General features: G+C 42.7%; 1 protein-coding gene across 4 annotated transcripts in view; it reads right to left on the reverse strand.

Moving 5' to 3' along the window:
* Window positions 1-13,608, reverse strand: part of arnt2 (aryl-hydrocarbon receptor nuclear translocator 2) — a 69,725-nt gene that overhangs the window by 31,140 nt on the left and 24,977 nt on the right. For all 4 annotated transcript variants that reach the window (XM_079281661.1, XM_079281660.1, XM_079281659.1 and 1 more), the window contains 5 exons: window positions 13,088-13,190; window positions 7,613-7,678; window positions 6,130-6,215; window positions 1,772-1,848; window positions 927-1,061 (listed from right to left, as the gene is read on the reverse strand). In XM_079281661.1, coding sequence (XP_079137787.1) covers window positions 927-1,061; window positions 1,772-1,848; window positions 6,130-6,215; window positions 7,613-7,678; window positions 13,088-13,190 — 467 coding nt within the window. The remainder of the gene's footprint in view (window positions 1-926; window positions 1,062-1,771; window positions 1,849-6,129; window positions 6,216-7,612; window positions 7,679-13,087; window positions 13,191-13,608) is intronic.

Raw genomic sequence — 13,608 nt, forward strand, 5'->3', positions numbered from 1 at the left:
TGAAACAATACTCATCTAATTAAACAATACTCATCCAATGAAACAATACTCATCCAATTAAACAATACTCATCCAATGAAACAATACTCATCCAATGGAACAATACTCATCCAATGAAACAATACTCATCCAATGAAACAATACACATTGAATAAAACGATACTCATCCAATGGAACAATACACATTGAATAAAACGATACTCATCCAATGGAACAATACACATTGAATAAAACGATACTCATCCAATGGAACAATACACATTGAATAAAACGATACTCATCCAATGGAACAATACACATTGAATAAAACGATACTCATCCAATGGAACAATACACATTGAATGTGAACCTTAAGTGTCTAACAAGAAGGGGGATGATTATGGCTCTGGGCAGCTGGAAGCCTGTTAATGTGGCGATGGTGTTAAGTATCACTGGTCATTACAACAAAGTTGAATCAAGTGGAATTAGTGAATGAAACAGTATTTCTGTTAAACAAGAGAAAGTGGGAGCTGTAGAACGTTCCTGATTTAGTGCTGTTGAAATGTACATTGTATGCATGTATACTCAATTTATAAAGACATTTATCAAGACAACAGGTAAACATAGAGAATGGGTTTGCGTCAACAGAAAATTATACCAGGAGCAGATCAGAAAAAGGAGGGTTCCTACTGGAATATGATTTATAAATGAATCTTAAAGAACAGGAATTTACAATATATATTTATGAAAGCCTTTTTCAAATAAAGGCTCAGCGCTCTCTGCAGTTGAAACAAAATGACGATATCCCACTTTAATAGGGGAAAACATATTCAATGCTATGAAAGGTCAATTTTGGCAACTTATAGTTGATAAGAATCCGTTGGAACACTCCTGCCTCTATTATGAATTTCCATGACATTATCAGTCCCTTTATCCTCTTCGCTAACCTGAGGCTGATAACCAATGACATTGATGCAGCGTGGGTCCACAAAAGTGATGACACCATCCGAGTTGTGACGTGACAGGAACTCTGTGGGCACCGACACGCCGTTCATATCCATAGAGACTGGAGAGCTGGTCACCTGAGGGATGATACAGACATATTTAAACAAAACCAGACGGCTTTCAGCTGAGCTCACATTTGCAGGTAAAAAATCTGAAATATAAAGCACGAAAATGAAACACTGGTCATGTGCCACTGACGAAAGATAGTGTTACGTCTGCACACAGCTCAGAATTTGTCCCAACAGCAAGTCCAAAATAAGCCATTGAGGAACAACCTGAAAAACATTTGGAACAACTAACTTAATCAGACACTTATTATAATGTAATTCATTCCCATCAAGCTGCTCAGAGGATTCACAATGACAGCACAGCTAACGTTAACAGCGGTTGCATTGACTTCAATTATGATGCGTTCAAGCTGTACTCAATAAAATTAAATAAAATGACAACGTTATCATGATGTGTTCACATGTCTTGTAAAATGTAGTTTTTTGTGAGACACTTGAATAAACCCAGTTGTGTGAAGATGTTTTCACAGCAATATATACGGTAATAGATATTAGATTTGAATTATGACCTGTTTAACTTCGTAACACCAGCTCTAAGCAGCTTTTTTATTTTATTTTATTTTATTTTATTTCCTAATCATTTGAATTGCGTGTTTTTATGCAAAGAACCACGATCGATGACAATAACAATTTAAAAAGATAACATTAACAATTGTTGACAGTTTACATTGACTGAGTATTTTTCAAAGTGGTTCAATTGACTGTGCCACGACACACACCTGCAGTCTTCCGATGGCCACTAGGCAGTATTTTCCAGTCTGACCAGCCTCTGTGTCTTCTTCTGGTATTGTCATACCTGATGGAAACACAAAGCAAAACAGACATTTCTCAAAAGAGTCGAAGCACTTCATTTTCCATTTGCTGCTTGAACTTTGCAGCAGCGAGAGGTAATCTGCCGGCTGACAAAGCCACTGCTCCGCTACAATGATTTATAAGTCATGTTTTTACCATTAAGCCTCCCAACTGAACGATAGTTTCCACAATACACTGACACATTTCATTAAAACAAATATTCAAGCTTGTTCCACTCTGTCGACAAATAATTTAGTAAAAGAGAAGGGCAAGGCAGTCAAAGACACAAACAGACATATCAATTCCATTTTGATGGCACATCTACCATAATAACTTTTCGACTGTTTGTTTTGTGTTCAAGTAAATATAAAGTCATAGAAGTTTCAGTCCCAGTAGCCGTTTTCACTCCACTGACTGACAACGCTCATGTTTTCTTATCAAAAATCACGATCATGTTGCATTTTCTACTCGTGAAGGTGAGTGAGGAATATGATCGCTATTATTCAGTAAAAACTAGAATTACCGCCTTGTGTTTGCCTCCACTAACCACTCAAGTAACAGTTTACATCCATGTCTGTCCAACACATCATCACTTTATCATTTTATCCTATTAGACAATGTGAAATTATCATGAACGCATATACATTATTGAGTAGTGGCCACAAACATGTTTTGTGAGGTCACAGTGACCTTTGACCTCTGACCACCAAAACCTGGTCATCTGGTCCTCCATCACAGGATTAAATGACTACAGGCCGTCGCCCTGACATCTGTGGTCATGAACTCCTTTGAGAGACTGGTGTTGACCCATCTGAAGAACATCACAGGACCCCTGCTGGACCCCCTGCAGTTTGCCTACCGTGCAAACAGGTCGGTGGATGATGCAGTCAACATGGGACTGCACTACATGCTGCAACACCTCGACTCCCCAGGGTCATATGAAGGGTTCTGTTTGTGGACTTCAGCTCAGCGTTCAACACCATCATCCCAGAGATACTGCAACTCAAACTCTCCAGCTCACTGTGCAGCTTCCACCTGTCAGTGGATCACTAACTTCCTGACTGACAGGACGCAGCAGGTGAGGCTGTGAAAAATCACATCCAGCACCCGGACTATCAGCTCTGGCATCCCCCAGGGATGTGTGCTCTCCCCACTGCTCTTCTCCCTCTACACCAACGACTGCACCTCAGAGGACCCGTCTGTTAAACTCCTGAAGTTCACAGACGACACAACGGTCATCGGCCTCATCAGGGACGGTGATGTGTCTGCGTACAGACGGGAGGTTGAACAGCTGGTCCTCTGTGTGGTCAGAACAACCTGGAGCTGAACAAGCTCAAGACTGTGGAGTGGACTTCAGGAGGAGCCCCCCAACACTGCCCCCCCTCACCATACACAACAGCACGGTGTCTGCTGTGGAGACCTTCAAGTTTCTGGGATCCACAATCTCCCAGGACCTGAAGTGGGCTCCCAACAACACCATCAGGAAAAAGGCCCAGCAGAGGTTGTACTTCCTGCTCCAGCTCAGGAAGTACAACCTGCCTCAGGAGCTGCTGATCCTGTTCTACTCAGCCATCATCCAGTCTGTTCTCTGCTCCTCCATCACTGTGTGGTTTGGATCGGCCACCAAACAGGTCAGAAACAGACTGCAACTGATTGTTAGGTCTGCCGAGAGGATCATTGGTTCCAGCCTGCCCTCCATCCTGGACTTGTTCACCTCCAGAGTCAGGAAACGGGCTGGAAGATCACTGCAGACCCCTCACACCCTGGACACAAGCTGTTCAACTCCTCCCCTCTGGTAGGCGCTACAGGGCTCTGTACGCCAAAACCACCAGACACAGAATAGAATAGATACTATTTTGATCCCTTTAAGGGGGAAATTTTTCTCTGCATTTGACCCATCCCTGTATATAGGGAGCAGTGGGCTGCCAATGACAGGCGCCCGGGGAGCCGGGGGTTCAGTGTATTGCTCAGGTACACTTCGACATGTGACATGTGACACGTCCCAGTCGGGGATCGAACCGTTGACCTTCCAGTTCCCAGACGAGTCGCTCCCCCACAGGAACAGCTTCTTTCCACTGGCCGTCACTCTCATGAACAATAAATAAGTAACATTGCACTACTACCTCTGTTTGCACTATTCCATTGCCATTGTTTATAGGTTCATGTTCACGTGTGTGTGTGTGTGTGTGTGTGTGTGTGTGTGTGTGTGTGTGTGTATATATATATATATATATATATACACACACACACACACTTTATTTTGGATATATATTGATACTTATATTGTATATAGCTGTTAAATGTTTATACCTACATCTGTTCTACTTTTTTGCTGCCCTGTTTTATTCTTTATATATTTTTTCTTGTTTATTGTAAAATAGTGTTTGTACATTGAGAGCGGAGTGGAAACCGGAGACAAATTCCATGGAATCCTTTTCTGGATCAACCCAGATATACCACATCCACAGCCCATCCAAAGGCCAGAGTCTACAAAAACATATAAAAGGTCTGTAATCACATCCAGATCGGCCGGCATGCTGTTTAATATGCAGTAATCACAGAGCAGACAGAAATTCCTTCCAGTTAACAATAACACGTTACCATAAAGTTGAGAGGGATGAGCCTCCATCAGCTCCTCTACACATAAAAACAGAACCATGATTCTGTCCTCGCTCGTGGCTACATTCCTCTCCTCTAACAGATCAGGCAGCAGCATCTGTTGAGGTCCTCAATGTGCACCCTAGCTGTTACCCATCTGCAATTCATGAGTGCGCGTGTCTCGCCTGATGACTGCTTGCATGAAGTATTGTGCCCAGAACATTCCGAGGAGTATTTTTAGTGCAAGGAATAAACCATGTGTTAATGATTTCAAAACACACATGGTGTGTGTTAGACCTGAGAAATACTCCAGTGTCACCTGGAAGTCCCAAGAGGCCATTTAGTCGTGTGTTGATGTTGTTCCGTTCCATCATCTACTTTAACACTTCAGCCATCTACACACCTGCTTTGAGACCAAGGGGGTGCATTCCAAACCCTGTCTCTGTAAACACCACATAGTGCAGTCAGAGAGGGCATCTGAGGCCTGGTGTGCACCAGATAAACAGGATATTACAGTTATACTGATACACGCTGTGAGGCAAAGTTGAATAAAATACTTATCATGATTAGATTCTTTCAAATTATTCTCTAAATCTGGTCTTCTAAACCTTGGGAACAGATTTGGGACAAATCCTGCAGGATGGCTTCAGTTGACATTTTGAACAAGTACAGAAGGTATTTCTACACTTTTCTGCATCGTTCTATTTTTTCTTATTGTCAAATTAATATTTTCTGACCTCCCTCACCTGACTGGGGATGTCAGCCCAAAGGCTCGATGGCGCCCCCTACAAAGTTGGAAAAATTGAACCCCTCACTGCTGCTTCACCAACATGTATGGACTTTTGTTTGCAGGTGTTACGTGTGTAGCATACAATACAGTGGTTGGACGGAATACAGTTATTGTTGGAATGTACTGGAACAGATGTGTATTCTGCCCGACCACAGCTGCTGTGCGAACCTTTATGCCACGTTTCAAACCTACAGGCTGAGTGTTTGGTACTCCAGAGATAGATCTTTGACCGGGTATCTTACGACCTAACTTCACGGCGTGGACTGGACCACAATATGTGAGCTGAGAAGAGCAGAAAAATACACTCCTGTTTAGCTCCATAACAAATGTGAGGAATGCTGCCCTAAGGTGATATTTAGAGGCAGCATAAATGCAAAAAAACTCAAGCTGCAGATATGCTGATATGACTCCATTTCCTGAGTGTAAAGAGACTGGAGCAGAAAGGAGAGCCAGAGGAACACCTGGCTCACATGAAGCCCCTTGTAGGCTTGTTGTTACAGCAAACACCTGTACTGTCAGTCGAGGATTTGGTCAGCCACAAAACATGCAAAAACACTCCAGCAGTCAAATAGAGACAAAGATATGAAATGTTTGCTTTGCAATATGATGTGAGCACAGGCTCATGGGATGGAGCAGAGTCTCACATCAAAAGAGACTTTCAACAAAGCTGCTCTGGATGCTGCGGCTCCACTGGACGGCATACAAGAACCACACAAGCTGTTATGGAAGTGTTGTTGAATCCGGGTCCTGAACCAGCGCTGTGCACAGCTGCTTTAGGTTAGACCAGGCTACACTCTGAGCAGGGACTCATGCAGTGAGGTGAAGTTTGGGTTAAGCAGGGATAGAGACCAGAGCATCCAGTTCAGGAAGTGTATGAGTGTGTGTGTGTTTGTTTACCTGCAGGGGGCCAGGCTTTGATGTAGCCAGTGCAATGCACCACAGAGTACTGAGCCTCTCCTTCTTTTGAGGGTCCAAGGCCATTCCTGTCCATCACACACACACACACACACACACACACACACACACACACACACACACACACACACACACACACACACACACACACACACACACACACACACACACACACACACACAGCAGCATGTTAGGTATATATGTTAGGTATATATATATACATGTGTGTGTGTATATATATATATATATATATATATATATATATATATATATATATATATATATATATATACACACACATGTATATATATATATATATATATACACACACATGTATATATATATATATATTATGTACGCACATAGTTAATGCTGCATCGACACACATTTATATCTAAATAACAAATAATACAATATGATATTATGACAGAGTTGATTATCATTAAATACAAATATTAGTGTCACAAAAGAGATGTCATATGACCTGCTACGTTATTGGTGCACGAACCCTGGTTTTGTTCCATTGATATGGATCATCTTTACTACAAAGAGCAGTGCCTTATTGATTGAGTCTTAACTCTAGCATCTTCTTAGGACAATGCTATGATTACATTTTCAACCATACCTGAAAACAGGCAGATTCATTTTATTTACCAAAGAACATGTAGAGAGAAGAGTTATTTTTCAAAGCCTTGACCACTGTATGCAGATCTTCCCGTCAGGCTGCACACGACTCTTAGAAAGCTGAATGTAAAGCTTAATTGCTGTGAGCCAGGAAGCAACCTGCTGTTCTGAAAAGTGAAGCCAATGCTGAAGTGCTTTAAACCTGCATTCTTTCTAATGGCCATCAGGGGGCATCAGGGGTCCCATTTAGAGTCAAACAGACCATGAAGCAGGGTATGCTTTAGGGCGGGGCTACATGGTGATTGACAGGTCTACCACGGCATGTCTGTATTTTCGTTTTTTCAACTTGAACTCTTTCATAGAGTGTTTTCACTTCATGAGAGTTAGTTGTAACACTGTGGTCCTGAGAATATCTTACTCAGCGTTTAGTTGTACTTAGCTCCACCCTCTAGTGGCAAAAAGACAAGATGGCGACGGCTAAAATGCCAAACTCGAGCCTTCAAAACAGCAGTCCACAAATGAGTGAGGTCACTGTGACTTTGTCCACTTCTTATATTCAGTCTGTCTGTGTGCGTGGGTAATAACTGAAGGTGACCCAGATGATGTCAACCTTTTCATCCACGGCTCTCGGCTCATCTGGATCTTAGCAGCTGGACAGTTAATTGTTGGACAAACCCGGAGACTATCTGAATCTTTACAATCACATATGATTTCATCTGATGACTGTCAACTCCCAGTCACACAGGAAGAGGATTTGGAAAGCTGACGGGAGCATGTCCTCCAGAGAGGGAAGAGTCCGGCAGAAAGTAATTACAGAGGATTAGAGAGGAGCTTCCTGTACCTGTATCTCTTCCTCATGTTAGACAGGCGGTTTAGGGAGATGTGATCCAGAGGAGCAGTACCGCACCTGCACACAAGTAAGAAATAAAGACAAAAGCATAGATTACATTCCAGTGGTACATGATGCCAGTTAGTGGCTGCTAATCACAGTCCCCTCTTTATGGACAAATAACATGTTGGGACTTCACCACAGTTCTCACAAACTGTTCCGTGAAGAGAATGTTAGTTCTTCAAAGAGTGATGTTGGTCTCTATTCCAGTGCTATTATACAATCAGTACATTTCCCACTCAATCACATGGCACACACTGCGGTGTAGAGGACATCGGCCCGTGTTGAAACACCACAGAGAAAGAATAATGGTCCCTTACTTCATGGTCTAGTTTCATAGCTGAGGGTAATCCAATTCAAATCATTCATACATTAAAACCATAAGAATGGTGTAAGTAACAAAAAAAGGTCTTTATATTGTTGAAAGGATTCATTTTTTTATCTTCTTTCTCTCAACAGAAGTGAAATGCCATATTCAATGTTCAATGTTCCAACCCTAATACAAATAATCAGTCAAATTGAGAGCACCTTAAAGGGCCAGTGTGTAGCATATAGGGGGCTGTATTGACAGGAGTAGAATATAGTATTCGTAACTGTGTTTTTATTGGTGTATAATCACCTGAAACTACACGTCATTGTGTTTCCGTTAACTTAGACTGAGCCCTTTATATCTTCAGAGGGAGCGGGTCCTCTTCCAGGAGTCATCCATGTCTATTCAGCAGCCCAGAACAGACAAACCAAACTCCGGTTCTACAGAGATCCTTTCATGTTATATTAGGAGGCCACCGTAGATCTCAAACACGCTTGAGAAACCAGTGAGTCACCGAGTGCCAGCCTGTGGCACCGCTAGCCACCGCCTGACTCCGTTGCTCCTAAAGCAGGCGGTACTATGGTTCTGCACTCAGCAGCTAGGGTTACGGCAGTCTTCGAAAGGGAAGAGTGAGCGGAGGGAGATTGAGTTGGTTGCAATCTGCAATCTCACCACTAGGTGTCCCTAAATCCTGGGCACTGTCCCTTTAAAGAGTAAGGTAGTAGTACTATTCCAAAGAAACATCTTGTGATATCCTGAACTTTAACATAAAGAGCAATTTTTATTGCATAGGTTAGATAGCGGCATTGGTATATCCAACATATATGTGCTGTCAAAATAATGGTGAGATATTTGACATGCATGTGCCGTATTCCAATACTCTACTAACACATGCTAATAAACTTGAATCAAGTGTGTCCTCCTTCAAACCTTTCCAAAAGACACAGCAGCCACAGTAATGAATCCGAGCAGCATGGCGGCAAGTCAAAAATATATAGCACCGTCTTTTACAAGTTTGTAAAGTGGAAGGAAGCAGCTCAGTCAGTCAGGTGGGGATGTGAGGGGGAAGGTCACCACACAACAGTTTGATCACCACCAGCTGGACTTTCTTACTCAGTATGGTCTGATTCAAGTTAAAGCAAGTTTAAAGGTTCTATATATTTAAAACATGAATGTACCGTGTAGCTCAGCCGGCGCCATGTTGAGAGCAGTATGGAGGCAATAGATATGCTGTGCATTTTCAACTCAGCAACTTTAAATGGCAGGGACTGAATTTGACCACAACAGCTGGAACTCAGATGAGCTTCATCAGGCCTGTCACTACATTATTATCAAGAATGCTCATAACGATTTTCGAGAACCCAGTGTGGCTCAATGAAATTGCTTGTTTTAACAAAAGATTACCGGTAGTTCAAATCCCAAAGATATTCAGTTTACTATCGTAAGCAGTATGTTGACTTTATCTGGCTACCAACTCCACTACAGTTGGACAGAGGACAATTTCACACTAACCACAAAGAGAGTCGCCAAGTGTGTGGCAGCACAGTGCTGCAGGGGATCAAGCAACAGAGAAGAGCGAGGTCGACATACAGCTTACAGACAAGGCTCGTGACAGCCTCGCCCACATGAGCTCCACAAATAGGACCTGCTTGTTCCTGTTAATGATGCTGAATCTTATGCAGTTTACCAGACATTGGCAGATAGAAGAAAAGCTGAACCCTGGCTATATGTGACAAAGGACACTTTTCAAATCCTCCGATTTGAGACTGGAACCGGCAACTACGTCGCTTTAATGGATAATATTACCAGCTCCTAATTGTAATCATGTTTATATTGTACATACGTCTGTACAGTAGTGGTGGCAGTCGCCTGAAGCATGCGTTAGAGACTACTAGTGGTGTAACGGACATTATTATGATGTGTTCAATGTTTCACAGTAATCTAACATATATTAGAGATGAATTATGAGCAGATCTAAGCAGCTTAGAATACATCATAAACACTAATGACAAGATTTGTTTTAGTCAATAAAAACAATCTTTTATATCTTAATATCTTGAATTGAGCTGTACTATAGATGACTTTAACAAAGTAAAAAGATTGTTGACGCTTTACGCTGACAGTTGAAATGATTTTCAGGACAGTGATGAGAAATAATAGTCAGGAGCCTATTGAATCAGCTGCTATAACAAAACAACAACAACGCGATCGATGCATCTCAATACATTATATGTGTCATATTTACGATATTGCGTCCCTTGTGACTGCGCTCTGCCAATGTCTGGTCAGGGCAGTATATGTCCGACATGGTATCTCCACTCAGTGTGGAGTCAAACAGCAGTTTGAACAGTGGAGGCAGCCATTGCTCCAGCTGAACTTCCTCTCAGGGCCGTGGTAAACAGTCAGAGCGTGTTTTTCTCGTGGCTGAACATTATATAAGCCGGCCTGGATCTCATAATGGCTTCCCTGAAATGTGCTGTGTTCCTCAGCCATGTTTATGTGCGTGTCACTGAGGTGGTTGCGTTTCACTGTTTGCTTGCAGTTTCTCTCGGTGTCTCAGCAGCATGTTGTTTAAATTATGTCGAGCCTAGAATAGCAACAGAACAGAAGAACATGCCAATCCAACAACAGCTGCTAACAGCGTGCCACGCTGAGGCTCTCGTGCGACCGGCAGGCCTTTGTGATAGATCCAGACAAAACAAGGCCACAGCCAGCACGTCAGCAGCTAAATGGAAAGACGTGTTATTTGGTTCAACTAACATGAGCTCGCACGAGCCCACGGGGCAGTCACAGCTGCTTTCATGAGTAATGGGCCAAACTGTGAGACCCTGACATCATAGAGCACACGGAACAAGACACATTTAGCAAGAGACTGGGTTTGTAAAGACGTTAGAATAAAGATAGCACAACTATGTGTGACACATGGAAACATCAGTCATCTACCAGCAGCCTCTAGGGAGCAGAAGTATTATGCTGGACAGTCAGGAGAGAACGGCACGTTGCTTGAGGTTCATGTGGTGTTTGCTCCTCTGAAATGCAGGAATGAGTGACACGTTAGTCTGTTTGGCATTAAGGAGTTGGTGTGTGCACACTGTCACAACTGTCAGCTCAAAGCTGCTGTTGCAGAACACGAGTTTTGTTGTCAAGCACATTTGAACTCTATTACTTCAAGTACAAGCCATGGACACAATACAGGCTCCTGATAGAGCAGAGCCTCATCCAGCCATCACTTATAACCCATGTAAGAATGGATCACTGGAAACTCCTAACATACCAAATATGTCAGTTTGTAATTTTAGGAAATTGGTTGTTGTTGTTGTTGTTGTTGATGTGTGTGTGTGTACAAGACTGAAAGTTTATTCAGTAATCTTACCACCAGGTCCATGAGTAGTTCTGTTCTTCCTGAGCGCTTTAAGGACTTCTCCTCTATGTTAAGCCAACATGTCGAAGTCCTTAAAGCAGCTATAATTGATATTTCCATTATAACAATGATGTATATGTTAGTTTGTGAATGTCAAACATTATTTGGACGCTGCGGTGGATGATTCAGATATTGATGTGGTCAAATGACGTTATCGCTCCTCCTTCTTTATCATGGTTAAAGTGCTTTGTTTACTCTGAGTACTGGGATCAAGTAGCTCCTGAACACACATATGTACATTGCTACTTTTTACCTCTGTTAGTATCTCACATCTAGTTTCCTCCTGTGTCTCTGACTCACTCTGATAGCTCTAAACAGGCCTTCATATTATGATTAATTGTGTGTATAATAGCCTGAACACCACAATCAATCAAAATAGATTGTGTGTGTGTGTGTGTGTGTGTGTGTGTGTGTGTGTGTGTGTGTGTGTGTGTGTGTGTGTGTGTGTGTGTGGGGCTAATTGGAAGCAGCTCAGCAGGACTCCTGAATGAAAGAAACCAAACTGCCACTCATGTCTTTGTTAAGGTTTAAAGGCTGTCACTCTGTGAGCTCTGCCACGTTACAGCAGCTCCTGCTGTGTCAGCTCGTCTGTGGGCCGACTGACTCACGTCTACTGTTTGAAAGCAGAAGTGTTCTTATGTCAGAGGCTCCATTTGTTTTCAACATGATTCAATTCAGACACACCTCGTTCATCTCACTGAGCCTTTATCTACATCTAGTGGAGAACAAGAGTGACCTCTACGGGCAACCAGCAAGGAACTCACAAAGCCAAATCTGATCGGTCAAGTCTTGCCGATTGTTGACTGATCGGCAAATCATATTTCATATTTGCCCATTTATCCATGTTCTCATTAGCTACATTGGCTGTATTCACACTCTTTCTTTGAATCGTCAAAGAGTTGAGTGTCTCACAGACTCTGAGCCAAGAAGCGTCCTGCAGAGGCTGGAGGACACAGAGGGACGGCCCAGTGAGACAGGACGGGCCTCAACTGACCTGCACTGCTATGCTACCACCGACATTCCAGGTACAACACACACACACACACACACACACACAAACACACACAAAAACACACACACACACACACACAAACACACACACACACACACACACACACAAACACACACAAAAACACACACACACACACACAAACACACACAAAAACACAAACACACACACACACACACACACACACAAAAACACACACACACACACGCAAACACACACACGCAAACACACACACACAAACACACACTCACACACACACACACAAACAAACACACACACACACACACAAACACACACTCAAACACACACTCACACACACACACACACACACACAAACACACACTCACACACACACACACACAAACACACACTCACACACCTCAAGAGTATACTCACGTTCTGCATGCAGCACCAGGATTATATGCGTTTTAAGGAATTGTAAAACGTACCAAGCCAAATGAAACCAACAAGACTTATGAAATATTTGTGAAATAAAAACTAGTGTAATACTATCGGACTTCAATGATGTGACTGGACTGATACATTTCATAACGTTGCATTACTGAAGTTCTGAAGGTTTGTAAGTGTATGAGATTGAACAACAGGCAGCTAGTTCTGATGGCCTGCTCACTGAGTCAGTCACAACCAAGTCAGCTGACACAAACAACAACACGCAGTCACACGCACCTCATGCGGCAGATGAAGGACCGTCGGGAGCCCATGCACATCCTCATGGAGGACTGCTGGCCCTCCTTCTTCACTGTTCCTGTCTTCAGGTCCAGAATCCGCCCTGTTGACACACAAACAGCAGATCACATTCAAATACCATGAACACGTAGACCAGTAAATACATTTACAACAAACAGACTGTATTCTTATCAGCAAACCTGAAGCAGGAGCAGAGGACCTGTATGTGTCTACTGGGCTGAGACTCACACAGACCCACGCTTCACTCTATGATCACAGCTCAATGGTTGTGGCTTTAACCTGTGGACATGTGATCACACTGATCATGTGATCACACAGCAGGAGGCCAACCTGAGGCTGTGCAGTGTTCACCTCGGTAACACACAAGAATCAACCACGAGTACAACTAAAGAAGACAATTCAACGTCTGTCACATTCAAATACTTTATCTCTTCGCCTTCTGGCTGCACCGTTGTTTGGCTGATATTTGTACTTTTAGCAAACAATGAACAAAGATAATT

This window comes from Melanostigma gelatinosum (genome assembly GCF_949748355.1).
Source record: "Melanostigma gelatinosum genome assembly, chromosome: 2".
In the NCBI taxonomy this organism is placed as follows: Eukaryota; Metazoa; Chordata; class Actinopteri; order Perciformes; family Zoarcidae; genus Melanostigma; species Melanostigma gelatinosum.